The sequence below is a fragment of the Haliaeetus leucocephalus genome, unplaced genomic scaffold, assembly GCF_000737465.1.
Source record: "Haliaeetus leucocephalus isolate CR32 unplaced genomic scaffold, Haliaeetus_leucocephalus-4.0 Scaffold730, whole genome shotgun sequence".
In the NCBI taxonomy this organism is placed as follows: Eukaryota; Metazoa; Chordata; class Aves; order Accipitriformes; family Accipitridae; genus Haliaeetus; species Haliaeetus leucocephalus.
Window position 1 is genome coordinate 66,190 of NW_010973166.1, and position 27,533 is coordinate 93,722.

Genomic DNA, 27,533 nt, shown 5'->3' on the forward strand with positions numbered 1-27,533 from the left:
TCTGCTCTGCGTGTGTGCATCTGTGAGAGCGCGCGCTCTCGCTCTCCCTTCTCCCCCTTCCCTCTCTTTTGTAACCCCCCTCCTTCCACCAGCTCTTGTTCTTTTCACGAGATGCAGGGCTAGGGAGCCAGGAAAAGTGGCACAGTACTGCTGCTCCTCCAGAGATAACTGTGACCGGGCTGGGTCCTTCGCCCTCCCTGATGCACTGGGAGTCTGCAGACACTGTTCCTCAGGGTCCCAACCAGCCATGTCCATCAAGCACCAAAAGCCACGTAGCCACCACCCTGCTGCCAGCTGCAAGACAGGTAAGAGCTAGGAGGGCCTTGGTGGGTGATGAAAGGCCCTGTGGTTACGAGTCCCTGGGGGAGGGATTTTTACTTGCTCCTGTCCCAGTTTTCTGGGGGGGAGGATGGCTCCCCAGGCAAAGTGGGAGGGGAAGGGTGCTGCTCAGATGTCACCCCTATTAATGTCACGGCAGTGCTTCTCCCGGTGCATTAATCTTCCCGTGGCATCTTACGAATGGTCAAAGGGACACAGACACCGCTTCTAATTAGCAGGCAGCAAAAGAGAGCAGCGTATTTCTTATGTTAAGCCCAGCCCAGCCCTGGCTGGACTGATACAGGAGCAGGACTGGTTCTGGGGTGATCTCCGTTTCAATGGGATTAGTGGTGGGCCTTTGATGCGGGGAGAAAACATCAGTCTGTGCTGGTGCCTGCAGCTCTGAGATCTTTACCATCTTTTCATTTTTTTTCTCCCTTTGCTGTTGTTATTTTTAAATGGTGGATTGCATTTCCTTGGAATATTTGGGTATCTGTGACATTGCAACTAACACCCAGGCTGAAAGCTGGGGCTGAGCTAGTTAAAAATAAGACTAATTGGAGCGAAAGGAGAACATGTTGGAGGCGAGAGAACTGCATTGAGCAGAGACTGTAGCAAAAACTTGCAGATGGCAGGAGCATGTGCACTCTTTGGGAGAAGAACGGGGGGCTGACCTGAGGGGGCTCATTTTCCTGCAGCCCTGGCTGCGGGGCTGCTGTAACTCATGGGGATCCCTGCAGCGGCAAGGGCTATTTCTGCCATTCCATGGGTGGGGGGAATAAGCTGGTAATTTGGCACAGCTAAGAAATACAAGGGACCCGTTGTGCTAGCATCTTCTCTCTGTGGCTGTTTATCACTGCACCCAGTCCCAGAGGAATGCAGTTGCATTCCTCCATCTGGGGAGCATACACGTTGCATAAAGGGCTGTGCTTTCGCTGTCCTGTTGTGCTGCCCTTCTCTGAGACCCACTTGTTCCTGCAGCCCCAGGCTCCTCCGAAGCAGCACTGTCTGCATTGGCAGCACAAGCCTGGCCTCTTGCCCTGCAGTCCTTCCATGCGGTTCTGGAGATTTTGCTCAGTCCTTAAGGCTTGACTAGGGCAGGCGTTGGCAGAGCTCACTATGCATCTCTATCCAGACTGGCAGGACAAAGCAATGATTGGTGCTGGATGCAGCAGACATTTTTATGAATAACCACCGTCTGCTGGAGAAAGAGGATGAGCCCATCTAACTCACTTCATTTATGTTTTAATTAGGGCTAGAGCAGCAGCCTCCAGAGATGAAAGAGAAATCCCAGCTCACCCATGTGGTTAACTCTGTTTGTATTTCATCGTACAAATATCCATTCAACTGCTCACATGTTTAAAGTTAAGCACGTGCTCAGGTGTTTTGCAGCAGCGGGAATGACCTCCCAGTGCTATGTTGCGTATCTGTATAGCGATTAATAGCCCTAGTAAATCCTTGCTGTGGGACCTGGATGCCCTGTAAGCCCAGGTCTTTGAAATAGCAGTGATAACAGCAAAGAAGCATAGACCTTGTCCATCATAAATGGATTTGTGACTGCAACCCGGAGATCTTCAGGTTGAGTTCTAACTTTAAATAAATGACTAGTTTGCAGTTCAGCTTGCAAAATGCAGGATGCTTATGAGCACCTCGAATGATCTCTCAGCAGAAAATTAACCCCATCTTTCAGCAAGCCTCACTCCCTGGCCCGTGTTGAGCATCAGATCTCAATCAAAACGTACAAGGGATGGAGCATCCGCAGTAGGGGATCTTTGTGAAGCTCTGTCTATCAGGATGGATCTGTCTCGGCTTCCCAGCCATACACACCAACTGCATTACAGATGCTGCCATATTGACAGCAGCAGCGATCCTGAAAGCTGGGAGGACTCCAAGGCTGCACGGAGCAGCTCTGTGTCAACTCCAATCCTTTCTGCCTCCCTGCTCCACGCTAACAGCATCCTCTCCAACGCACACACAGAGGCACCGACGCGCTTCTTTACGTGTAACTGCTCCTGGGCATGGGAGCATGTTTCCTCAGAGAACAATTATGAAATTGTAATAAAGTGCTTTAAAGGGGAAATTCTTCCCTTTGATTCCTGTCTCGCGCACTGCCCCTCTCAGCCCGGAGCCTCCCACACTGCTTAGCTGTTGGTTTTGTGTGCTACCTGCCTGGAGGAATTGGGGAGGGAGTTGGGAGCGCAGGCTGGGGCCAGGAGCCATCTCGCAGCGGAGGCATCTGTTATGCTGCAGCGATCGCGATGCCCGAAAGCCACAAACATGTCCAGAAGATGCTTTTATCATTGACACAGGGGAGAATTTAAATAGCTGCGATGCTCTCGAGCTAAGCCAGAGGCAGAACCGTGGATCGCACTTTATGTAACTCATTTTTATTTTTAAGCACAGTCTTCTACTGTCAAGGGGAGTTCAACTCAGTGGGTGTCTCCTATCTCCTTCCCTGCCTCGTTAGCACATGTGAGGTGGCTTCTTTTATCAACCTCCATCCAGTATATCAGCTGCCTGCTTTCCTCACCTACCCCTGAAACTCAAGCTCTCCTTGTTTCACCTTTCAGGATTTCCTGACTGCCTGGCCTGATGTGGAGAATGATTTGAGGTTTAAGGTGAATAGAAAAAATTAACCCTTTAAAAATACTCTCAGCTACATCTTGTGGATATTTCCTGATGTTACTGGAGCTCCTTTTTCAGAAGAGGGAGGAAGCTGTTCTTGTGGCTTTCTTCATACGTGAGACAAGTTTGTGGTTTGTTTTGCAGTTTAGGAAGCTATCTATGTCAATGGTAATTCCCTCCTGCCAAGGCAGTCACCTCATGCTGGACCAAGTGCGTTTTCCCCCCGAACCCTAAAACAAGCAGGCAGGCAGGTGGGCACAGTGAGCAGAGCACTGCATGTTGTCAGATGTCAGTTACTAACAATATTCTTCTGGTTTTAATTGCAAACAGTGGTGGAGAACAGCAAGCTCTGGAGGTAAATTAGTTACTAATTTGAATTACCTTGGGGTTGGGCCCATATAGGTACCAGTCTGGGTTCTGGATAAATTTTGAATGACCATGTATGGGAGGAGATCAAATGACACTTTGTGTCACAAGAGATTTGCTAGGATTGTCATTCCAGGTCAAGGGTGATTGTTCCTTCCAGTCCTCCAGCAAAAAAACCAAAGCCCCCTTGTGTCACAGCAGAAGTGGACCGTGGCTGGAGGCTTGTGGTTGAGCCAAAGGCAGGCTTTGCAGCGTGCAGGTCACCTGAATTCCCAAAACAGTGACCACTGTGGGAGGCAGCTTGGCCTCATGTACTTGGCATTTTGCAATCACAGAGCCTACATCACAGAGCACCTTCCGGAGAGATCCCAAAGGCAACAGGATCTCATGAAAACATACCAAAGACTGACTTCACCTATGGGGATGTAGCTGCCAAACATCACAGCAGTCTGAAGAAGCACTTTCTTGGTGCCAGGGAAAAATCTCTTGGACTAGCAAGTTGTGAAGCACACCCTTGAACAAGCTCCTTGCAGCACGGTACTAGAAAAGAGAGATGCTGGCATAGACCCAGGAAAAGTCACAAAGTAAGAGCAAATGCAACCCTAAAGAAGTTCAAAGCCCTTGTGGCATGGATCACTGTAAATATGACAAGGCCACAAAGTCAGAAATGAGAAGTGGAAGCGACATGGCAGGCTCGGTGTGATGGCTCGTTAGGCATAAAATAATGGAATCCCGGAGCGGCAGCAGACCCCCGAGGAAACAGAGCAAGAGTGAGAAGATAGGGAGAAGTCTGCTTAAATGTCAAGGTGAAGGAGTTTGTTTAAGGCAAACCCACTGGAGATGTCAGCCAGGCAAATGAGCTAGTCAGTGTTGGCATCCTCTGATCTTCCAGCTCCAAACTGAGAAGGGCGGTCAGCTGCCAGCCCCGGGAGGAGCATCCCTGTATCTGGAGAGACAAAAGCCACGCAACTACCAGCCAGAGCTGCTTTCCTGGTCTGTCTGTCCTGCCAGCCTCGTAAGGACAGCCATACTGGAAGGAAGAGATGTCTTCAGGCCATGCAATTTTATCTAGTGGTTGGGTGGCAGAAACCGGGACCAAGTGAAACTGGTGGAGGTGTTTGGTCCAGAAGAAGTTTTTGGGTAAAAAACACTTGAATGATGATCAAGAGACAAAACACACAGAATAGGCAGGGGGGGCATTTAAAATAATAGGGAGGGTGAAAAGGACCCTGGAAATGGTGGAGAGAAGATTAATGCCCAGGGCACAGGCTGGCAAATTCCCTTCCACCCTGCCCGGTGACAGCCAACAGTCCCAAAGATGCATGTTTTCACTGCTTGTGTATTTGCTGTTAGCAGGTCATGAGGAAATTGCTTTAAAGTATTTCTTGGAGAGATTTAAAATATTGGATGGGATTCGAGCCTAATATCAAAATGAGTTATTTTATTAAAAGCTTTTAAATAGAAGCTACAGAGTAGTCAGAAGCAGGAGGGCTATTTTAGAAGGAATTTGCTATAAACCCCTTCTATTGCACGGAAGCTTTCTAAAATATTACCCTGTAAAAAATAGAATTCTCTTTATCTGCAATTTAATTACATTTCCCATGGTGCTTCTGTCAACACAGTTCACTTATTTTTGTTCTCTATTAACTCACACCTGGCACAGGAAACTAGAAGAAAAAACAGTTGATCTTCAGAGTTACTTGTGGGTTGCTCTAGGATCTCACTGAGGTCATGAAGGGGTGTGCTGATGTACTGGAGAAACAGGGACTGGGGGCTCTGTCCATGCTGGTGATGGCTGTGAGATGGCACTATATAAAACTGGTATAAAAGCAGGAGGAGGAGCAGGAGCACTCACATGGTCCTCTGATATATTCCATTCAGAGGTAGTGGATCAGAGTTTTTGATCTGTTTGAGACTGCAGCAAAGTCCAGTCATCTGAATAATGGGCTAGAATTATCTAGAGTTTTGTTGATTGAATGTTTTGTTGACCTCCCCCACCCTACAATGTCTGTGTGTGTAAATGAGATCTGAGGGATGTCCTGGAAGTATTATGAAAACACTGTCACTTGTGACATCCTGCGGTTGCCCAGAGAGAACCAGGAAGTGTGGAAACACATTAAAACAAAAATGACATGTTAGAAGTTAAACCCTTGATGATGTTGTATTAAATTTGGCTTGGGTTTGGGGCAAGGGCTAAAGCTGACTGTTATTTAACTTGAACAAACCAGCCTGTTGTACCAGAGGCATAAGATGAACCTCAACCTTTGACCTTGGCTGAAAGGAGATTGTACCAGCCATGGCATTTTTTCAGTGCTTGTCTTCTGATAACTGGAGACATAATTAATCTGAGTCAGGATGACCTGGGCTTTGCAATGGGAGGATGAGAACAAGGCAAATATTTCCTTGCCAGGTTGAGCTGTGAAGGAGGGGGATCCAAGATGATGGAGAGCTGGAATCATTGCTACAGTGCTACTGACCCCTGTGTTTTGCAGGACTCTGTCCTCCCCCAGGGATGTTGCCTGGTGATAATGTGCTATCTCAAGACATGCTTCCTGCTAGGCCCAGCAGTGTTTTAGCAGAGAAGAGGCAGGTGACTACAAGTTTCTAGGAAAAAGGCAATGACTTGTTTAACTGCAGAGGACTTTTTTTTAATTATTATTATTATTTATTATTTTTTTTAGTCAATCAGCTTCATCAGGATCAAAAAAAGCAATGGAGATCCCATGGCTTGAGCTCTCAGTGAGTCAGTGACCCACATCAGTGCCTGTGCAGCCTGCGTGACACCCAGATGTTGTTACTGATGGCTGAGCTAAGCCCGCAGCTGGGGGGCTGCGCAGCAGCCCCACCATGTAGGTGCCTTGGGTTAGGTTGTTGTTGGAGTCACTGGAGTGCACTGGACACCCCATATACATTCTCTGGAGGACAGAGGTGTGGGTGCAGGAGAGAAAAGGGAATCGGAGGCTGTACCGTGGGGTAAGCACACTGACGGAGGTTTCAAGGAGACTGCTGTGGGGCAGGGAGTGAGCAGGACTGCACACATCTGGTGAGGGAAGGGGAGATGGATTAAAGGGGTCAATCACATCACTGACTTGCCAGGTGGATTTTTAATTCTGTCATCCTATGCCCTGCAGTAAGGTACTCTCTTTCCTGTTAACGTTTTATTTGGCCCTGCTGACACCTGGGCTCTTTAATTAAAGTCTCCCATCCCTTCTGTCTGTGGCAACTCCTGACGATGCGAGGGCAGCAACCTTCCCTAAACCTCAGAGGAGCCGATTAAAACGATGCAGGCGGATGCTTTATTCCAACATACCGAGGGTGACAACAGCGAGCGCTTTCGCAGGCATCCCCCCTCCCCGCCCCCAGATGCTCCCTGCCAGCCTTTGGCATCCACCGCCTGTGCGGAGCGGTCCCCCATCTCCAACGGGGGAGAAGCTGGGGTTTTGCTGCCAGGTGGGTGAGGAGGGGATGCGGCGAAATGCGCTGATCTGGTGGGCTCCTCGGCAGTGCCGCGGTGGGAGCTGGCTGCGCAGCGGAGCCCCAGCCTGCTGGGTTGAGGCTGCTGTAGGGTTTTGCTGGATGTGAGAGAGCCGCTCTGAGCTGCGCTGCTACTGCCCAGAGAGAGGTGGGGAGGGGAGGGGTGTCAAAGTGTGACTTTCACCCCGTGCAGGGGGTTGTCTCTGAAGAAGACAGCTCTGCTCTCTCCCCAGAGCCTCTTTGACCACGCTGTCGGCACAGACCCACCGGCAGAGAGGACAGGTCAAAGGCAGTGAGTATCTTTTTCTCTGTGTCTGTCTGTCTGCAGTGCCTCTGTGTTCATTTTTTTTCTGGCTTTCTCTGCATGCGAATGGATGGTCTTAATCTCTTAAAGCCCCTGAGATCTTCATAGTTTGTGTTTTGGTTTTTTTTAACCTTTGTGCTGCTAATTTTTTCTATTGGGATGGCTTCTTTATCTTCACTCAGGTGATCTCTGGGGGTGGTTTGATAACCTGAATGTCATAATCGCACCCCTCCCTTTCTGTCTCCCAAGGAGAGACCCCCAAAACACATCTGTGATGAGACTGGCAATTCTCCTTGACCGGGGTCCTTTCGTAGGAGGGGGAGGTAGGATGAATGATGGAGTGGGAGGCAAAAAACCTCACCATGGACCCCTACTGGGATGCCTTTGCCAGACGCCACAGATTAGATTTCTAAAGTCATAAGTGACTGGCTTTATTTGCAATCAGAGGAAATATCCATGGGTATGTCAGCCTAGCAGTGGAATTGCCTCCGTGGGAAATACAGGTCTCTGCGTCCGTGAAGTCAGACAGACTTTGGGATCCCAGGGAAGTTCGGTGCTGCTCAGCTGTGCAGGTTGTTGCTGCGGGGGCTGGTGAGCTGGGGGGAGCGTGGGCAAGCAGAAGGCTGTTTCATAACAGTACCCCCAAAAGCAGGCTGCTAGAGGAGGCTGCAAGGAAGAGGGCACCCGGCTCCACTTTCAGCTGTCACTTCAGAGCAGCAGTGGGAAAGAGGAGTAGGCGCTGCTGGACTCTAGGAAATCATATGCTGTGGCCCCACATGTGGGTGAGGCCGTTAATGAGGAAATTTAAAGGGGCTTAAGGAATTACAAGGATTGATTTCAGTTAAAGCACATCGAAACAGCCGGTCAGGGTAGAGATTAAGGAGATGCACTCACTGGCATGTAGCGCAATCCCAGTTCCATTAATTTAGTCGGGAAGAGGCTTTGTGCGTTTTTAATGTAATCAGGTTTTAAAAGGGTTGTTGCATTGGGCAGCCCAAGCTCTGGGATCTCCCCAGGCCCCAGCAGAGCAGGGTCCTGGGTCCTTTGCACACAGTCTCTGCTATCATCAGTTCCTTTGTCTCCTCCTCAGTTCTTCCCTCTGGGGAAGAGAACATGGAGGTTACTTGGAGCTTGGCCCTGTCCTCACAAAGAAGAAATCTTTGCCCTTTGCTCGCTATACAGTCCTGCTCTCTGTCCCATTGGTCTCCCGGCTGGTAGACCTCGCCTTTACTCTCTGATGTGAGACTTGTTCAACCAAGGCTCATGGGGACCCTGCCATTCCCTCCCTCCCTTCGTCCCTCCCTTCTTCCCTTTTGCAGACTGTGCATCTCCTCAGTGGCTTCCCACAGGCTCCCACCACCCTGAAAAGGAGATGCTTTCTTTGAGTTATTTTTGTGTGAGTGCTTGAGCCTGTGATGGTGAAAGGACCAGCATCTGCAGACGCGTGAAGTCCTCCTGTTATTTTATTTGCAGTGCCAGCTTTTCCATGATGCCTGGCCAGTAACATCAGCCATGACCTGGAGGGACAGGGACAAGAGGTAGTTTGGTCTTCTTAGCAAGGTCAGCCCGGAGCTCTGCCTGTTGAGGAGAGACCTTCAGAGGTGTTGAATGATGAGTGCGATAATGCCAACTCCTGCTGCTCCGTGGTGAGCTGTGACGCCAAACTCAAATCACTTTAGACCTGAAGCTGGACTTAACCTGCGGTCCTGGTCTTAGAAGGAAATGCTGTTTCTCCTCTGTGATCATCCCTCAACTCTGAACGTCTTCCATTGAAAAACTGACCTTCTGCGCTAGGAGGCAAGGATCAAATGGGTTGAGAACAACTGGCCATCCTTTTTTTGCAGAGGATTCTTTGATACTTTTTTAAGTGCCAGGACATGAAACAGTAAATCCCTCCTTCCCGCACACCTGCCTCCTGCAAACAGCCCCGACTGCAGTCCAAGCCAGCCAGTTAAAGGGTTAACTATAACTGGATGCCTGAATGGCTGCCTTACTGATCCCATGGAGGTAACTGAAAAGACATGATGCATCCCTCACCCCTGCCCATCCTGTCGCTGTCTGCCTCATCCAGCGAGCCTTTCAGCTCACTGTGGTGTCCCCTATTCCCTCCTGCCCTTCCCTTGCCTCTCTACCTCCTGCGGACCCGGTTTCTTTCCCCCTCTTTCTTCTGTGTCCTGTCTTGGAAGTCCTCACCTAGAGATCAATGTTCCACGAGAGACAAGCTCCTTGCTCGTGGTGCAGCATCTCTGTCCCCCATACGCTCTGATTCCCTGCTGCAGTCCCTTGATCTCAGGCATCAGAGAGAAATCTGAGCAGCATTGCGGTAATGCATGTCACACCGCTTGCTGAGAAATTTGTGAGCTTGCTAGAACAAACAGTGCAGGGAAGATAAAGGTTGGGGGGTAGGAGGTATCAGGAAAGGTACCAGAAAGACCTTAGAGCTGACTCGGTGTCCGTTTGAGCACAGCAGGTCCAGCATGCTCAGCCAGAAACATGACACTTTGGACGCAGTATTTCTGCACTGATGTTTGAGGTTTATGTAACAGCATCCTGGGACCACCAGCCATGGGCCCATAGTTTGAGGCTGTGCAACAATTCCTGTGACTGAAGATCTCCAGGTTTTTGTGCTTGTTAAATGCTGCGAGCTGCCTGTGCTGCACCAGGGAGACACTCATTGCATTTAATTAACATTTAATTTGCTTTAAGATTACATTAAAATGTGCAATAATAGAAACTCTCTGAAGGGCAGGAGAAGAAGGGGGAAACGGGCGTGCTACAGATTGGCTCAGTCGCTGGTGCTGAAGTGTTCTGCAAGAATTACATATGGAAGAGAAAAATACTGTACTTCCCTCTGCAGTCACAGAAAGTATTTGGCATCTGTCTGGCAGCAGGGCTCGGAGAAGGGCTTTCTCCAGCTCAGAAGCAGGTCCAGCAGCTGAGAAGTGGAGACTGGGTCACTAAATGCTCCTGCCGTGGTTCAGAGGAGAGAATGGCCTCATTCCATGTCCAGGGAATCTAGTAGAAGGGATGCCCTTGGGCTGGAGAAGCAAATCACAGGCTCTACCCTTCTAGAGACCATGTAAAGCCATTAACGGGCACCTACGTGTCTTTGAGAGGAGATGATGCCAGTCCCATATAATGCATGTGTGTGTGGCGTTTCCCTCCCCCTTTGTGGTCCTCCCCGTCCTGGGGTTATGTAATGAAGGATGCTGCGGATCCGCCGGCTATCCCGGGAAGGGGCTGGCAAGGATGCGAGGGGCTGGCGGAGGAGCGAAGGCTCTGGGGCTGGATTGAAATTTAGAGGAAAAAAGCAATAAAGCCATTTTCCGCCTGGGTAAGCCTGTCAGGAAAGAGGCAGTTTTAGCCTGCTTATGTAACCCCGAGTCTAAAGAAGCTGCTTGGGATCCTGGCTGGGGTCTCATGGCTCTGCAGCACAGACTCACCTTGCAGGTGCCTTACTCCCTACTCCCTCTCTTCTTCCTCCAGCCCCCTCCTGCCCTCTAGCCCTGGTATTTGTGCTGGTTTTGGTGCTGCTAGATTGCGGTGACTGACTTCAGGTATTGCTGCCCTTTGCTCTCCTTCCACACCTGACCTGAGCGGGTCTTTCCAAGAAACCATCCCAGAGCGCAGCCTTTAAAAACCTTTTTGCTAGTCAGAGCAGCTGAATGACTGTTGTGGGTGAGCCTTCAGCTGCTCTGGTGCTGTGTCCGTCCTTAGCGTCTGCTTGGCATTTTACTGGAGATGTTTCAGGGTCCCTCCAACAGATGAGGGAACCAAGGACACAGGTCTGATGAGGCACAGAGCCACTGAGGTTTTTTGGTTTGGTTTTGTTTCGGTTTTTTTTTTCCCCCACTCTGGCTAGACTTATAATCGTCATCTTCTTTGGTTTTCCCCTGCTCACACCCCTGCTCCCCCACATCGACCACAGGAACAGAGGGATGAGGACTCGCCTGGGCTGCCTGTCTCACAAATCAGACTCATATAATGATTTCACAGCTATTCTTCCGGACAAGCCCAACCGGGCTTTGAAGTGAGTATAGCTGCAGCATCCCACCCCAACCCCATTTCTGTCCTTCCCCTCCCTGTCCACCACCCCCTCTAGTATTATCTTCCTTTGATTGTAATTTGTATAAGCTTTGACTAGTTCTTTTAGCCACAGGGAAGGAGGAAAACAAAACAGTGCTGACACAGCAGGAACAGCCTCAGAAAGTACCTGGATTATTGATACGAGTTGTCCCGTGAGACAGGACATGCGCACAGTCCCACTGCTGTACATGGGACATGTCAGCATGTATTTGAGGATAATTTACCCCTCTGTCATCACAAATCAAAGCAGTTGACTCAGTAAAAGAGGTGACCGGCAATTTCAGGTCACAGTCCTCTTTAGCTAAGCCTTGCTATTAAACACTACCAGAAAGTCCTGTGTTAGTTTGCACAATGCTTAAGGTAGATACTTTAGACAATCCAGAGTCCTGGTTAGAGATGAGTGGGATGGGATTCATCTGATCACAAGTCACTGCTTGCATCTGAGCTAAGACTCTAACCTTCCCCTGAAAGTCAGGAAGGAGAAATAAACACTTCTGCAGGGGTGGGTTTAATTTCACTTGACTTTTGGCTTTTACAGTATAAATGTCTACATCTGAACTTGTTTCCTGGGCCTCTGCTTAGAGTCAATGAGGAAAAATTGGTCCCTTTTCGGGTGTGATTCACCTGGCCTATTTTACCCACCTACCTGGGGATGTGAGATGAAAAGAGTAAAGTCCCTTCAAGTCCCTTGGTATCTCCTCACTGACTCTAAAGGGAGCCCTTTAGAGGTGACTTGCTGCTCACCTGGAGACCTCTACATTGTAGACCTCCAAAGTTAGGTGAGAAGAATTCCAGCCTTCCTCAGTGTCCTTGTCAAGCAGCCCCAGAGGGGATCGGCAGCCATGGGTTGTCTGTAACTTGCCTCTTCCTTTTTTTACAGAAGACTGTCAACAGAAGAAGCAACAAGATGGGCAGACTCTTTTGATGTCCTTTTGTCCCATAAATGTGAGTAGAGATCAAATTCTACCTTTTTTTCCCCCTTGTACCCTTAATTACTAGTTGTAGCTAGGGCAAACAAAGTATGCATTGCATAGCACAGGAATGGTCCCTTGGGTAGCTGCTTACTATCCACTAGGCAACGGTCACAGTCATTTACAGGCAGGACTTGTCCTCAGGTTAAAAGACAAGGCAGTGAGTTTCTGTGGGTTCCCTTCCTCGCTTTGCTCTTGGCTGGGTGATCACAACTGATAAAGTCATCAGCTCAAGGTCTAGCCTTCTCCAGCTCCTGGGGATGCTCTGGAGGCAGGACCCCAAGGCTGTAGCCATGCGTACCATCCTTTGGCATGTGCCCCTGGGTCCAGTCTTTCCGCACAAGCAAATGGCAGGTTCTCAGCTCTCTAATGCCCACTAAGATCCGTGATACCGCTTGTTTCCCTCTCCCTCCAGCTGTTGTTCTGAGCTGCTGTGCAGCTACGCTGTGTCGAAGCGCAGCCTTTGCTGGGAGTGCTACAACACAACAGTGTATGTGGTTCAGTAACCTTGAACAACTTGCTCTGTAGCAGTCTCATGCGTGGTAGCCCTTAGCAGGTTCTAATTTACAGTTACCAATGCAAAAGTGAAAATTTCTCATCCAGAAACCTTATGCAAACGTATAATCAGCACACCTCGCTCCATTCAAGAGATCGATTGTTATCGGTTCTGTTCAGAAAATATTATTCTGCTTCACCAACATTTTCATGCTGAGAAATTGTAAACAAGACAGCAAAGTTCACAGTATAGGTTCATTAGTGTGTTTCTATTGGAGAATAAATCAAGAGCGAGTCAAGGTTGGGGAGAAGTCAATGTGGGTGGTGAACTATTTTATTGCAATAAGGAACTGTCTGGTTTTCTTAGATACTCAGGTTTTTCCGTACTTATATTTTAAAATATAAGTGTAGAATTATATTATTATTTTAAATAAATTGTAATTTTGCTGGATTTCTGCTGAGATGACAACAGTTTTGGCAGGGAATTAAGTGACAACTTTAAACAGCCTGGCTGTCCAAGGCAGAAAAAGCAATATATAATTTTAGCAGCAGTATCTTGTTGAGATCATTGCTCTTGCAGCCAGTAGAAAAAAAATATACGTGATGTAGCTGGATATGGCTAAGAGGGAACATTTCTTTTGTGGAAATTCAAAACAAGAAGGGAAAAATGCACCAAAGAGACTATAGGGTGCCTGGGTGATGGGGAAGGGGGAGGGCAGGATATTCACATCAGTGTTACAATTCTGTACTCAAGTCCCTGTTCCTCCTTCACCAGTGTAAAAGCCGAAATTTTTCTTATTAGATACAGACTGCAGCAAAAGTGCTTTGGTGGTGCCAGTGAATTTACGCATCTATGTACTGACATTATACAGACTGTTCCCTCTTCAGTTGACTGCTGTGAATGCTAAATCAAACCTTAGTTCAATTATTTCATCCAACAGCCTCCACAAGAGTGTCTGGTTTTATTAATAAGTTAGCCTTATAGTGTGATAAATGAATTATCAGAATTTTTCCTGTCTCTAGAACAGAAAGTAATTCTGATAACTCTCTGGCACCTAATGAAAGATATTCAGTTCCTAATAGCAACAGAAGGTGATCTTTAAAATTTAAATTAATCTTTTTTTTATCAGCAGTCACGGTGACATTGCCTGGTGATCAGTGAAAAAAAATTGTTGTTTAATAAACTACTTTCTAAAGGAATATATTACAACTGCTCTGAACCTGAAGTTTCTGGAATTGCTAGCCTGGCAGTCAAGGGTTATAATGATGCAAATACAAAAAGCTCAGTTGAAACAGAAGTGTTATTTTAGTTACACCAGTTTAAAGGAGAAGAGCACATATCCATAAAAGGAATTCTATTGTAAAATCATTGTGTTTTCGCTTATGTATACTTGTATCCAAAACAGAGAAGAATTGCCAAAGATCTGCTATGAAAGCAGAAAAGGAGAGAGTTGCATTTTTGCTGTTAGAAATGTGCTGATGTTAGACAGGTAAGGGAGTCTTGTGCCTTATCTGACCAAAATTTGAGAGTAAGAAAAGCAGTGCCTGGCCTGCCTGCATCTGCCTGTAGTGAAGCTGCCAGCTAATATTCTACTTTTAGTGCCAAGAGAAGGACAGAACTGTCTCAGTCTAATTTCTCTGTGACTGCCCAGGTGAACAATATTAGACAGGGAAAATTCAAATTCATGCTTGGGGGCATGGGCTAAGCACCAGCTGTGCTCAGAGAGAATTTCCCCTGGGGCTCACAGCACCAGCAGGTAGACTGCTGCTTGACATCTGACAAACTCTTTCTTCACTAGACGGACAGTTCTTCTATTTCGGAAGGGAGATTGTGATGCCGATTTCAGGGGGTTGAGTGGCCCTTTCTGCTGTGGTCAGATGTTACGGTGGTTTTGGGTCCCTTCCAGCCAACCTGTTCTTTGGGGGAAAAAAAGCCCAGAATGCTCACGTAGGACTCAGGAGCTGGATGTAGCAGCTGAAAATGGGGCAGTCTTTGTGGGTAATATTGCAAGGGGTTGGACAGATGCAAAAAAGAGCTCCAAGGAGCAAGAAAGTGGATTGGAGCTCCCTAAAAGACTCTCTGAAGTGCCAAGGTGAGCAGGCTGCCCTTGTACACTGAGGAGGCTCGCAGGGCTGCAGTACTCTTTCTGGGAAAGGCAAACAACTTGTACTCTTCCACTTCCTATTTTCATGAGTCTCCAAAAGGTTTCTGAATGGAAGTGACCTGAACAGGTGTCATGCATGATACAGACTCTATGGAGAGAGTCATCATGCTCACTTTTGTCAAATATCCCTTGGAGTGTGTTGGCCCTGTGGAGCCCCCCCTTCCCTCTCCCCCCATTGTTTTATTGAATGACCTCTGTACGTAATGTTGGATCCTGACATGCTGCTGTCTGGCAGCATCTTGAGTGGAGGATTGAAAACCCCTGGGTTTTGAAGCAGTTGCGTGTCTCCGGAGATTCCTAGGCTGGGCAATGCCCTTCTCTATAGAGAGTGGTCTGATTTGGATTAATTCCCCAGCCATTTAAAGAACAATTTGTGTTGACATTAGTACGAGATTGTGAGTAGGAAAGGCAGAAGGGCTCTCTGTCACACCCCCACCTTCCTTTTGCACTGGCGCTGGGACTTCAGCATCCCTCAGCCTCGCCCTTGTAAAGTAACCAGTGCTGAATGGTAGGATGCAGCTCAGCTGTGTTTCATTGCCAGCCCCAAATGAATAGGTCAGTGCAATGATATCCGACTTGGTTTTGCTAATAGGTGAAGCGGATCAAATTGAAACCATAGAGTCAGCCAGTCGATCCCCTTTTTACAGCAGGAGCCTTGCCTGAGCTCACTGCAAGAGACGCAAGCACAGCGTAGCAGCGTTCCCTTGGGTCAGGGCTTCTGAAAGTGGCAAGCAACAGGAGAGAGGAGTTTGATCCTACTTTCAGCAGAAAATTGAGAGAGTAAGAGACAGATCGTATGTAGCATGCTTCAGGGCACTCAAGGAGCAAAAGCAGTGGTTTTAACATGCTAGATTTTGGCATCTTTTCCTATTTTGTGCCAGTGTGGATTAGCGATGGCTCCCAGGGAAGTGGAGCTCAGTGTGGTCCATAGAGTGTGTGTGCATACATGTGAGTAACTGAGGAGTAATCCCTGCTCTGTACCCATGCCCAGGAGGTACAGGCTGGTCAGCCAGATGGAGATTTCATTTGACAGGCTGCTGGAGGGAGATACAAGCAATGGCATGTCTCATTCTGCATCCCTTGCGGGGCTGGACACATGGCTTGTCATTTGTCCAGAATCCAGCAGGACAGTCTGTCCTCAATCTTTAGTCACTTTTCAACGAAGCATTCGACGCAGAAAACCTTTGTGCTGAATTTCCATTTTTATCTCAAGGATGATGGGTTTTTCTCCTCACTGCACCATTTATTTTTTTTTTTGTGATCTCTGTGCCCTTCTGCCCAAACTTTATTGTTGTCCTCCTCCTCCTGTTGTCTACACACTGCTCCTCTTCCTACACAGCACAGGAATATCTCAACCTACTCCTAGTTCTTTCTAAGCCAGAACAGCATTAGCATTAGCATTGTGCTGGTGACAGGCAGCCAACATTCAACGAAGCAATGCTAAGCAGCAGTAAGAGCATGTACATATGCTATACAGAGCATTGTGGCCTTGTCTCTTCAGCCCTGGACCCAACATGCTCCATAGAGCTAATCCATTCATCTACCAGCCATAAGGACTCTACCTTTATTCCCTACATGAAGTGCTGATCGCCCTGATGGCGTGAAACGCATGCATTAATTAGATGATCGTTGATCGCTTTCTTCCTCTGACAGTGGCTAATGCTTGGTTATTAAACTGTCTGCCTGAATGATCTAAGCCACTAATCTGGGCTCTTCCTCGTGTTGCTGAAGCTTGCCTTAGTTAAGACCTGTGTTGTGTTTTGTGCTAGCCAGTTCAGTCCCTTCCTCCACAGCCCTTCTTGCTGGAAAAGATCCGCTCTCCATGGCCTGAAGAACAACATTTGGATGGGATGTCAGGAGCATCTGAGTCCCGTTCCTCACATAGTCATTGACCTGCCTGGCAGTCCTCATCTATAAAACACAAATTCTTGTCATTGTCTAATTTGCCAGTGACCTGCAGCATTACAGCTGTACGGTGTGCTGCAAGGTCTTGGGATGGGGTAATGTACAAATACTTGCACAATCCTTCCTGGCAATCCTTTTGTGCATTCCCTTGGTCTATTTGAACAGAGAGCAGGGCATTTTGAAGCTTATATTTACACTTCAAAAGTAAAAAGCAAATGTCTTCTGCTCCTCTTTCAGACTCTTGACACTCAGTAGAAGAGCTCCATTTCTTTGCTTTCATCCTATCTGCTCCATCAGTACTGATTTACTCCTTTGGCTTCAAGCAAGGCTCACTGCTCGAGTCAAATTCATGAATAAGTGTCCAATAGTTGTCTTGAAGGGCTGTGCATCTATACCAGTACATCTCTGTCTTCTTGAATGGCCAAGCCTTTAGACTACACATTTTATGGGTTTCTTGTGCTGCTGCATCTGAAGACTTCTAACCCTGCTTTTAATTGCTGTGGGTTTTCTATATAGCATCCCTTTGGAATCGCAGTTCTCAGGTGCTCCGACCATCTTCCAGGATATTTCAGGAGGGTGACTCAGTCGGTGATGCTCTCCTGCTCATATCACACTGCAATCCAGTGCTGGTTGCCCCAGCAAAAAAGCTGTCCAGCTGGGTGGGATGAGCTTTGAAGCTGATCCTTCATGAGCCATGCTTTCTTGATAACCATCATGTGCAGGAGGAGATTAAAGTCAACATCTAGGTCAAATACCAGCTCTGGTGGTGGCAGTCCCCATACCTAATTGCCCTCCTGCCCCTTCAATCAGATTTGTCATTGTTCCATGATAAACTTGTGGGCAGTGATTTACTACTGCACAAGTCATCTGGGCTCCCATCTCTAACCTCTGTCTGCCAGGCACAGCTGTAAATTCTGGCAGGCAGTCAAAGGCTAAGGATGAAATCTGTGGAGAGCCAGGCAGCCTCGAGTCAAGGATGACCTCTCCCGCATCCAAGGCCTCCCCTGCAAGGTCCTCCCAGGTCCAGCCTCATCACTTCCAGCTCCTCAAAGGCTGTGAGGAGGGCATGACAGGAATATATAAAGAAGTGGAGAACAGCCAGACACTATTATTTATGTATCTGCTGTCTAAACTTACTTCAGGATAAAAAGGATCTGCTTGATGTGAGAGCAGGAGGCAGAGCATATGGAAACCTCCTGGTCCCAGGAGGGACCTGCTGCAGCTGCTCTCTGGGGCAGGGCTGAAGCAAACACCTTTCTCACCTCGTCAATCATGATGTCCCCTTCTTTTAGCAGGTATTATATTTCGCAGGTATTATATTTCGCAGGTATTATATTTATTTGCCACACAAAGCTGCTATTTCTGCAAGTGATCCTCTGTCAGTGCTGGGGCTCTGGGGCTGTTTTAGAGGAAAGGGGAGGAGGGGGAAAAGACAAGGACAGAGAAAGGGGAGCAAGACGTCTGCAGGGACACACAGCAGAGACTGTATAGTTATAGCAGTGTGCTTGGGTGCTGGAATATTTCACATTAAATGTCCTAGGAGCTGATGATATATAAAATGACATACATCTCGGGGAACTGCTGCTTTCTCCCTTTGTACTTTCTTCTTTCTGAAACCTGTCAGCCTGCTGTTCTGTCCTCTCCTTTTCCTCCTGCAAAGACTCCCTGCTCTATTCTCAAGTCCTCCACTTGCTCCCACACAGGCCCTGTGAATTTTATAAACATTAAGGCGGGCACAGGTTTTGAAAATTTTTTCTGTATCCTAGATTTCAGGAAGGGGAGCAGCCCTAAAACATCTCTCTCATTCACCATATTTATCTATCCACGGAGAGGCTCAAAGCAGCCACGGGCAGCGTGACCCTGACAGGTACCCTGCTGCTGGAGATGCCTTTGGCACTCTCTGCTCTGCAGGCTTCTCCAGGGCTAATGTCATGTTATTGAACCCACAATTTGCACTAATTGCTCTGCAGTGCTCATGGACAAGAGCCCTCACTTTGCCCACAACAGCAGTCCAAAACCTTGATGATCTTCTCCTACAAGTGCATTAATTAAGAAGTGACTGGACAAGCTGGTATGATAGAGCTATTTCTTGCCCTCCTGGGGCTGACAGAAGAAGCAAGAAGTAGCTGAGACGGGACGTGCCAGTTTTACTTGCTGATCGCTATGCCCTTTGCAATGCAGACTGCTGATGGAGCAGTTAGCAGTGCAGAGCCCGTTAGTGAGGGAGCTTTGAGAAACGTAGAGTGGAGAGGATTAGCCTGTAGTTTGGTCCTGTCTGGCCTAATATCTTTTCTGCCTTTCCCTTTGAGAATCTGGGCAGTCAGACATCTCTGCTGACTTACGTGCAGCCAGAAATAGGATTGTTATTTGCTGTTCAACACCTGGGGCCATTTCTTAGGGCTTGAGGCGCAGGACCTAGAACTGAAAAATATCTCCATGTCCTAAGTTATTACTGGAAACAAAATAAGCAGGAGTAAGATTAGGACACACAAGGGAGAAAAAGGGCAGTGTTACATTGCTGCTTCTCCTCACGTACCTGGTGCGAGCAAGAAAATAAGGACAAAGCTGCAAGGGAGTTTGTGATGGATCCTGTGACATGGCCAGCCCCTGTCCCTGGTGGGCCTGTGTTTGCTGTGGACATGTGAAAATGGCCCGCACCAAGCATCAGACATCACCCCTTGGGCTGCGTCCCAGCTCCCGTGCACCCTGCCACTGGAGGAAGGAGGGAAGGCAGCACTGCTGAGATCTCCTACAGCAGAAAGGGGGCAGGTTGAGCCCCCAAACCACAGCATTTGCAGGAGTTCAGGTCCTACAAACCCTCATCTTTGTCCGTCTCTGCCAGGCACACGTGCACTTGCTCCTCTCATCCTTTTGGGGAGTCTGACCTTGCCAAGTGCATTCCCAATTCCATCAATATTTTTAGACACTTGCTTGGAAGTAGCCAGTGCTGACTCAGGAGGTTTCCAGTCATGAACTATGAATACTCAGACCCTGTAGAAAAAGACCAGGAAAAGTTAGAAACATGTTACTGGAAAAAAAAAAAATTAGGAGCCAAATTTATCCCAAGGCTAAAGGAAGGATAAAGGGCATGTGTGAAACCTTCAACTACTTCAACTCTGCTGGTGCCATTCAGGGAAAGGAAATAAAAAACAATAGTAGTGTCCATAAATACACCCAGGCAGGGGTTTAAGAGGACACAGATTGCCTAATAAATTTTTCCATATTTCTAATCTGCCCCAGCTGACTCAGATTACATTACTGAAATGTCACAACTGCTAAGCATTAACAAGTGATAACACTTTTACCACCAACTAGACAAGTAGTAATTATGCCATGTCCTTTCCCTCTCCCCTTTATTGTAGCTGTAACAGACTCTCCGAGATCCTTCCTCTGTTTAAATAAGACCTAAAAATACGTCACAAGGTGATATAGCAAAGTGACAGAAAACATAGGAGACAAGTCCACAGATACTATGTTTTATTAAAGGTTTTTCTTAATGACAGATAGGACATTACAAAGCTTTGCATTAACATGCACAAGAAGCTGTGGCAAAAAAACCCGTATTGCTGAAGCTTGATGTTTTCAAGAGGAACTTTTCAAAGGTTAGGTGCCCCAATCTCAAAGAAAGCCTTTTGTCACATTAGCTGGAAAAATGCTTTTTCAGAGCAACAGCAAATGATGTTTGGCTTTGTGGAATTTCACAAGAGTCCAGCTGATGCAATGGTGTAAGTTATGGATGCATCCTGGCATCGCGGACCTTGGGAGAAAAATCAAAGGGCCTTTGGTAGGCAGGGGTGGATGGAAGGATGTCTGTTAAAGAGACTGCTCCTTGCCCTCTTTCTCCTCCTGTTGTAACTCCCTGTGTGTCTCTTGCAGATGGGTTGGCCGCTTTCCGTGCTTTCCTGAAGACAGAGTTCAGCGAGGAAAACTTAGAGTTCTGGCTCGCCTGCGAGGACTTCAAGAAGACCCGCTCGGCAGCCAAGCTGGCCTCCAAGGCTCAGCGGATCTTCGAGGAGTTCATCGATGTGCAGGCTCCTCGAGAGGTGGGTATGCCAGCACCCCAGGCAGGCAGAGCATCCCTGTGGGGCAGGGAGCAGGTCCGTCTCCCCCACCTGGGACCTGCGGGGTGCCAGGGGGCTGGGGAGCTCACCCTCCCCTGCCAGAGGCGATGATGAGGAGTGGATAAGGAGGATGGGAATACCATCCTGTCTATTACAGCTGCATCTGCTCACGGTGACTCATCCCCTGGTGAGGGCAACTACTTCGATGATACTGAATTAGTCACAGCCAGTGAGTTCAGTGGCAACTGCAACCTACATTTCCTAACCTCCATCAGCTTCCTAGGAGTATTTCACCTTGCTCCTCTCATTTACTATTAATCCCCGAGCAGGCTATTGGGCTCATTTCTCACAGGATATTTTGCATAGAAGCATCCCACGAATGACTAACTTGTTGACTTTCCAGGGAGGCATGTTTATCTGCTGACTAACTCCCAACTCAATTAGACCTCCTAAAAGATGCGAGCAATAACTCAGAGCTGAACAAAAAGTGCAGTCACAACCCAAAGCCTGGATTTGTTAAGTCCTCTTTCAAGTACTGACAGGTTGATGCAACTGTCAGATCCTGCGTTGTGACGTTGGGTTGCGTTTTTGTATTCATAATGCCATCAGGAGGGTGCTTACTTGCACCTGCTCTCCCACGGTGGTCCTCCTGCTAGATTGCACGGGTGCTTGTCACAATACAGGTGCCTGCGAGGGGATCCCTCTAAAAGGGCTCTCTTTACTCCATCTTTGAACTAGGAAGGCTATTGCAAGGCCACTGAGAAGCACCCAGATTTACACCAAGGGCTGTGGACATCTCAGGGCACGCTTCAATCTGCGTCGCCCCCAGTGAGCATCTTCCTGCTGTTATTCATGAAGCTGGGTGGGATTTTTAAGGACTGCAGGGCTGAATCTGGATTAGAAATGTGAGCGCAGGTTGGATGGGGTCTTTCCTAAAATTTGGTCTTGTTGTCGTAATTTTGGCGTACTAGAATGTGAAATGACCCCTAAGTGACACAGGGAGCGAATCTATATTGCTGTCATCTGAGTTAAGGTAGACAGCTTTACTTTCTAGACTCCTTTAAGTTTGGACACTGGGTTAGTAACAACAAATAACATCTTTTCAGCCAGGTTTTAAACAGTAACCCTAACAAACGCTGACTGCTTTGCTAGGGAAAGAAAACAGGAAAACTCACCTTGTTGGCTTTGCAAGCAAATGGCAGTCATAACATCAGAGTGGTTTATTTTTTCAAGTCCCTGCTTGAGATACTGTAACACGAAGCTGTTATGGGAAAAATCAAACAATTTATTTTATAACAACAAAGTTTAAAAAAATTTAATAAGAGCATACTAATAGTTTAAACCCATCTAAAAGTTCATTCACCCTTATATCAGGCATGTAGTGCAGAATAAAGGCACTAGAGAAATCTTGGTAGACAGGAGAGAGGTTAGGCTGAGTCAGCAATTTTAGACGATGTGCTACATAAACCTGTGCTTAAGAGACTGAATAAAAGCCATTTGATTTCAGAAGTGCTCAGATCACTATAAATCTAGTTCAACTTTTCCAAATTTGGGGCAGGATTTTTAACACTGGATCGCTAAAGCCCGCAGAGTTTGGGGGGCTGTTTAGGCATGGACGAGGGTAGGACCTTGGTTCTGCTGCTGCTTTTACAGCCATGGCTGAGACAAAATGTGCCATTTGAAGCAGGCAAACTGGTCACTCAGTACCAAACTCTCTTCTGCTACTTTTCCCAGGTGAACATAGACTTCCAGACACGGGAGCTGACAAGAAGAAATATGCAGGAGCCCTCCCTCTCTTGCTTTGACCAAGCTCAGGGGAAGGTGCACAGCCTGATGGAGAAAGACTCTTACCCCAGGTTCCTGAGATCCAAAATTTACACAGACCTGCTGTCTCAAACCCAGAGGAGGCTAAGCTAGAGCAGCGATGGGGCCCTCAGAAACCACGTGCTTCCCACAACAGCCAAAACCCATGTCTAAATGTGAAACTTTCTTGGTGTTAAAAGCAGTGGGAATGAGAAAAGAGGGAGAAGAGGAAGAGGAGGCTTCCAGAGCATGATCCAGATGTGGTATTAGGACTCTCTGAGTTTCCGCACTTTTTTTTGGTTAGCGGTAGCATCTTGCAGTTGTTGCCTCTCTCTAGCACAAACCCATAATCCTCTCTAGTCATGGGGTCATCTGTTGGGAAAGCAGGTTTCCTTTAAAACTGCTACGTTGGTTTGTGTGTAAATAACACCACTGCACCTTTCCATCCTTCCAGACGTGTCCCTGGCTCTCACCTCTCCCCTGTGTTTGGAAGGGCCCTAAGGGCAGTTCCAAAACTTGTGAAGCCAAGTCTCGTCCAAAGCATTGTCTCCCACGCTGGCTGCTGGGGTCCAGATCCAGAGACTGAGGGGAGGTAGAGAGGGCAAAGACACATGATTCATGCTGCTTCCCGGCATGGAAACCATACCAGCGAACTCAGCTCACCTTTCCATTTTGGTTCCACACCTTATGACACCAGCTGCTACCCTGTCACAGCCCTTATCTTTCAGGGATGGAGACTAAGAGTTATTTTCTGTATGACAGTCAAGGAGCCGAGTTTTTCTCATGAGGAAGGTAATCCTAAAAGCTCTCACTAGACCTGGTCAGGCGAGTCTTCTAGTGAGAAGGATTGTTTTTCATTAACATTATTTACTTGTACTGTAGTTCAGCCTCAGGACCCCAGTTGTTGTTCAGGCTTCATTGTACTAGGCACCGTACCAAAACCTAACACAAAGAGACTCCGGGCCGCCAGAGACATTAACAGGCTTGGTGGCTTCTCGGGAGCAACCTGCCAGCTGTCGGGAAAGAGTCAAGAGAAGGAATGTCCTATCTGCCCCATGCTGAGATCTAAGAAGAGCACAAGACCTGTCTGCTATGGCAGATAGCATTTTTCATGTAGTACCTGACCAGCGCATGGCAGGGAGAGGTAACATGAAAAATCACAATTATATTTTTGTTATTTACTGCTTATTGACTGTTGTTACCTACCGATGTTCCACTGTGGGTTCAATGCCATGTGAAGAACTACTAAAGACACGGACCCTCTTGCATGGTGCTTGCTTAAAAACAGGACACAGGGAAGCATGCAGTGAGCAGGACGAGCATCCGGGTGTGAAGTGGTGTGAAGGGTACTTTGGCCCTGTTCCCATAGCCTGGATAGCCAGCTGCAGGAGAAGACTCTGTGCAGATGGCAGTTGTGTAGCACCTCCTCTGTGCTGTGCAGTAATACTTACCATCTGAAGGCCCCATTTCTATGGCATTGCTGTTCCAGCTTATCGGCTGTCAGATTCTTGCAATATTTTCTAGTGGAGAAGCAGACAGCCTGTCTGTGGATTTGAGCCTACAGACCAGAGGTCTATTTTCTTAGTTTTATGAAGGCCTGGAAAGTGACCCCATGGATCTTTTCCTTCTCTGAATCACCCACGGATCAGAGGCTGTAAACTTCTGCTCTAGTTGAGAGGAGTGGTGGGTAGGTTTGATACATCAGAAAGCTGGTGATGAAGGTTTAATGTGGTGTAAACTAGGTAGACTGAATTCTACAGCTAAGTATAACGTGTTTGGAATGAGATACAAAAAACCTGCTTGGATATTAAAAGTTACTGTCCACGCATTAGGTAGGAAGCAGGTTTTGAGGCTTTTTGTAAGGATGCTGCACAGGGCATTAGAACAAATAGGTTTAGGATCAAGATAGGGATGGTAAGCATGTTTGTTTTATTTTGGAGGTGTGTTCCTGTGGTCTCTAAGACACTAAAGTCTAAATATGGTGCAAGTGCAAAATTTATGTTCAGCAGGGAAACATGCTTTTCAGTACCTGGTTGGTCAGCTCTAGAATTCTCCAGTTGTTTTGTAGGAAAAGATCAGTGGAAGATGGGCACTGAAAAGTGCCCCAGATTCATCCAAGGGGTCTACATCATGCAGTGGCTCAACCAGCTGTGAGTTTAGCTGTTCATGAGCCCACAGCTTTACAGCAAACAAGGTACCTGGCAAAGAAGACCTAGTAGGACAGGTCTCTGGGGAAACTTGTGCAATGTTCTGGAAGGAGTCAAAGACAGAAGCAAAGGATATAGATTCATGCATCTAGTGGCTGCCCCTCATGGTATCTGGGCTATAGGAAGTGGAACAGAGTCACGTCACCTATACAGCCCCCTCCTGCTATAGGTGAAAGGGAAGGAGGAGGGCAAATCACCCCACATTGCGGTGAAACACTTTCAATGCTTGACCTGCAAGGGAGGATGCAAAGCCACTGACTGTGAGGAGGGGCTGGAATAACTCTCCTTTCCAAGAAAAGTCTATGTCTACTACACCTGCATAACACAGGATGGACTGGGATCTCTCAGGGTCATGCTTTGCTTTGGCCGAAATAGTTCCCCTTGAGATGGCCTGTGGTGCCAGCTGTACCCAGTGTCACTGCAACCGTAAAATGGCACTGCGACCGGTGATCCAACCGCTGCAACGCAGCAGCTCAGCTTCCCGATGCTGTGTTGCCAAACAAGCTGTGTTGCAAGGGATGACGGGAGGCCACCTCATCTGGCCCTGCCTTCCTCCGTTTCAGCCTCCTTTTGACTGCACATACAAAAAGCATCCCAGTGCTGCCCTGGATGTAAGAGACAGCAGTCTTAGGCAGTCATTGCGTTCAAAGAGAAGGCAGAAAGCCACAGTAGCTGCCTTGTGGTATTTCTCTTAAAGCCACCGATAAACCTTCTGAGTGGACTTGGATGATGCTGACCTCTAGTGCCAGCTGATACATCCCAGACAAGGGTTTTTCGGCAAAGTGCCCTGCAGCCTCCCATGGCAGTGAGGGTCACAGAGACAACCAGCCGATGGGGAAACAGCAGAACCCAGATGTTTTTGTCGAGGAATGAGGAACAGATACTCAGAAGTGTGGACAATTCCCCAGCTTCCCTGATGACTACAAAGGCTGGTCCTGTTCGGAGTGTGACTCCAGAAAACCCAGTATGTAACATCTGTCAGCAACCTCCTCCAGCATTGGTGCTGTCATCCTTTCAGTTTGTGTCAGAACTCGTGGAAAAACTTCAAAGTAGCCAACACCCTGTAAAAACCAAGCTCCCCTCTCTCCTCTATTGACCTGGGGAATTGCTTTGAGTGGGTGCATTCAGAACTGCCATTGCTGCAGTGGTGACAGGAACTGTATTCACATGCCGGCTGATGTAGGAGAAGTGTTTTGCCAATTAAATTGGTGCCAGATAATATCCTCCATGGGAAACATCCTAGAGCATAGAGTGGAGCACAAGTATTGTCTGAGGCATATAAGTCTATCACAGTTATTTTTGTTGCTGCTCTTACAGTTTGTCTCTCCTGAAGGGAAGCAGACTAGTTATTTAAAGTAATTTAAAAAAAAAAACAAACCCAAGAAATTGGCACCAGCTGCTTCTTTTATGCCAAATGTCAGTCTGAAGTGAATTAAAATAGGCAGCTTATAGCTCTTCCCCTTAAACCATGGGCTGATTAAGGAAATAACGATGGAACCAAAGCTTCGGAAAGCACTGAGTGATGACTAATCCCTATCAAGGACAAATATCCTATCTTTGATTCATCTCTTACTGATGTGAAAGGGTTATTCATAACTTATAACCCTGTTTCCCCTCTCCACAACCACACACCTCCAAGATTTTCCTTCTGTTTCAAGTGATGTCAGAGTGTGCCATCACATGAAGAGAGGAAAAAAAAAAAAATTGTTTCCCTCAGCTCCTTTTATTCTGTTTTTGCTGGCCTGTATCCAGTCAGCTCCCAAGTCCTTTGACAGCAAAAGGGAAAAAGAGTTTACAAATTGCCTTTCCCTTTTCTATAAGCTTCAGGTGTTGTTAACTCCAGAAGCAGATGCAGAACCCCAATCTGCTTTGAGTTTCTTTCTCCTGCTTTGGCCCATCAGCCAGGTTTGGGATGATTTCCATCACTTTTACTGGACTTGTTAATGTACTGATGGGTCCCTGCCCTCCACGCTGGGAAGGTGTGAAGGGCAAAGTCCTGCTAGGCTAAGCAGGGGAGGGAAATAGGTGTGTGTGTGTCTGTGGGAGTGGATGGGTGGGAGTGCATGTGACTTCACGTGTATGTTATTTAGTGTCTCCTACTAGAGAAGCTTTTCTGAGACATAGATGTGCATGTTAAAATAGGAGAATTAGGCATAAATGACATAAAATGAGATTTTTAGCCAGTGTTGTGTTTGCCTTGTGCGTAAGTTTCACTAGTAATAAGAGACGTAAAACTCTGCTCGGCTTCCAGTTACCCATAAGAGCACATGTATCAAACTGAACTGAATGTTCACTGATAGACACAAAACCAAAATGTTTACAGCATTCAGAGCAATAGCAAAGCATACCTCATGCCAGTCCTGGAGTGCCTCTCACCTGTCAGTGCAAGCTCTCCCCTCCCTGGGGGCCTCTTGCTTCTCCCTCCAAACCCCTCTCTCCTTCTCAGTCCTGTCCTTGTGGTCTTCCCTCTTCTTCCTCCTTACAGTTTCCCCCCTGAAGCACTCCTGTCCATGCCAACCTTCCTCTCCACCAGCACTGTTTGTCCCCGTATACCTGAGCCTGGGTCTCACATAACCTCCTCCCATGCCCTCCTGTTTGCACACCCTCCATCCCCATATATCCCTCCTCTCTTCTTTGCCTTTTACTTCCCCAGACCCTTGTTTCTGGTCTTGCCATCTCTCTCCTACATACCTCCTACTGTCACTATAAAGCTCCTAGTAGCTATTCCTTGCCCGTTATATAAGAAGAAAATG

At 47.5% G+C, this 27,533-nt stretch overlaps 2 protein-coding genes across 4 annotated transcripts in view; both read left to right on the plus strand.

The window, feature by feature from the left end:
* DARS2 (aspartyl-tRNA synthetase 2, mitochondrial) overlaps positions 1-7,049 on the plus strand; it is a 38,679-nt gene extending 31,630 nt beyond the window's left edge. The window contains exon 19 of the mRNA XM_010580611.1: positions 7,017-7,049. The gene's annotated coding sequence lies outside the window, so the exon portion shown is untranslated. The remainder of the gene's footprint in view (positions 1-7,016) is intronic.
* On the plus strand, positions 183-27,243 carry RGS8 (regulator of G-protein signaling 8). 3 transcript variants are annotated; one of them, XM_010580605.1, is made up of 6 exons: positions 183-305; positions 6,993-7,075; positions 11,016-11,117; positions 12,054-12,118; positions 20,586-20,752; positions 22,505-27,243. In XM_010580605.1, the coding sequence occupies exons 1-6, from the start codon at positions 201-203 to the stop codon at positions 22,685-22,687; spliced, it is 705 nt and encodes a 234-aa protein (XP_010578907.1). In that variant the 5' UTR covers positions 183-200; the 3' UTR covers positions 22,688-27,243. The 3 variants fall into 3 exon arrangements, with proteins under 3 accessions (XP_010578907.1, XP_010578908.1, XP_010578909.1); XM_010580606.1 differs by having other exon boundaries at positions 7,017-7,075; XM_010580607.1 differs by lacking the exons at positions 183-305; positions 6,993-7,075 and adding an exon at positions 9,016-9,094.
* The last annotated feature ends 290 nt before the right edge of the window (positions 27,244-27,533 follow it).

Bases quoted from the DNA above. Each gene is read 5' to 3' on its own strand.
- RGS8 (XM_010580605.1), top strand. From the start codon at position 201: ATGCACTGGGAGTCTGCAGACACTGTTCCTCAGGGTCCCAACCAGCCA. The intron at 12,119-20,585 runs GTGAGTAGAGAT...TGTCTCTTGCAG, and splicing joins TGTCCTTTTGTCCCATAAAT to ATGGGTTGGCCGCTTTCCGT. The intron at 20,753-22,504 runs GTGGGTATGCCA...TACTTTTCCCAG, and splicing joins ATGTGCAGGCTCCTCGAGAG to GTGAACATAGACTTCCAGAC.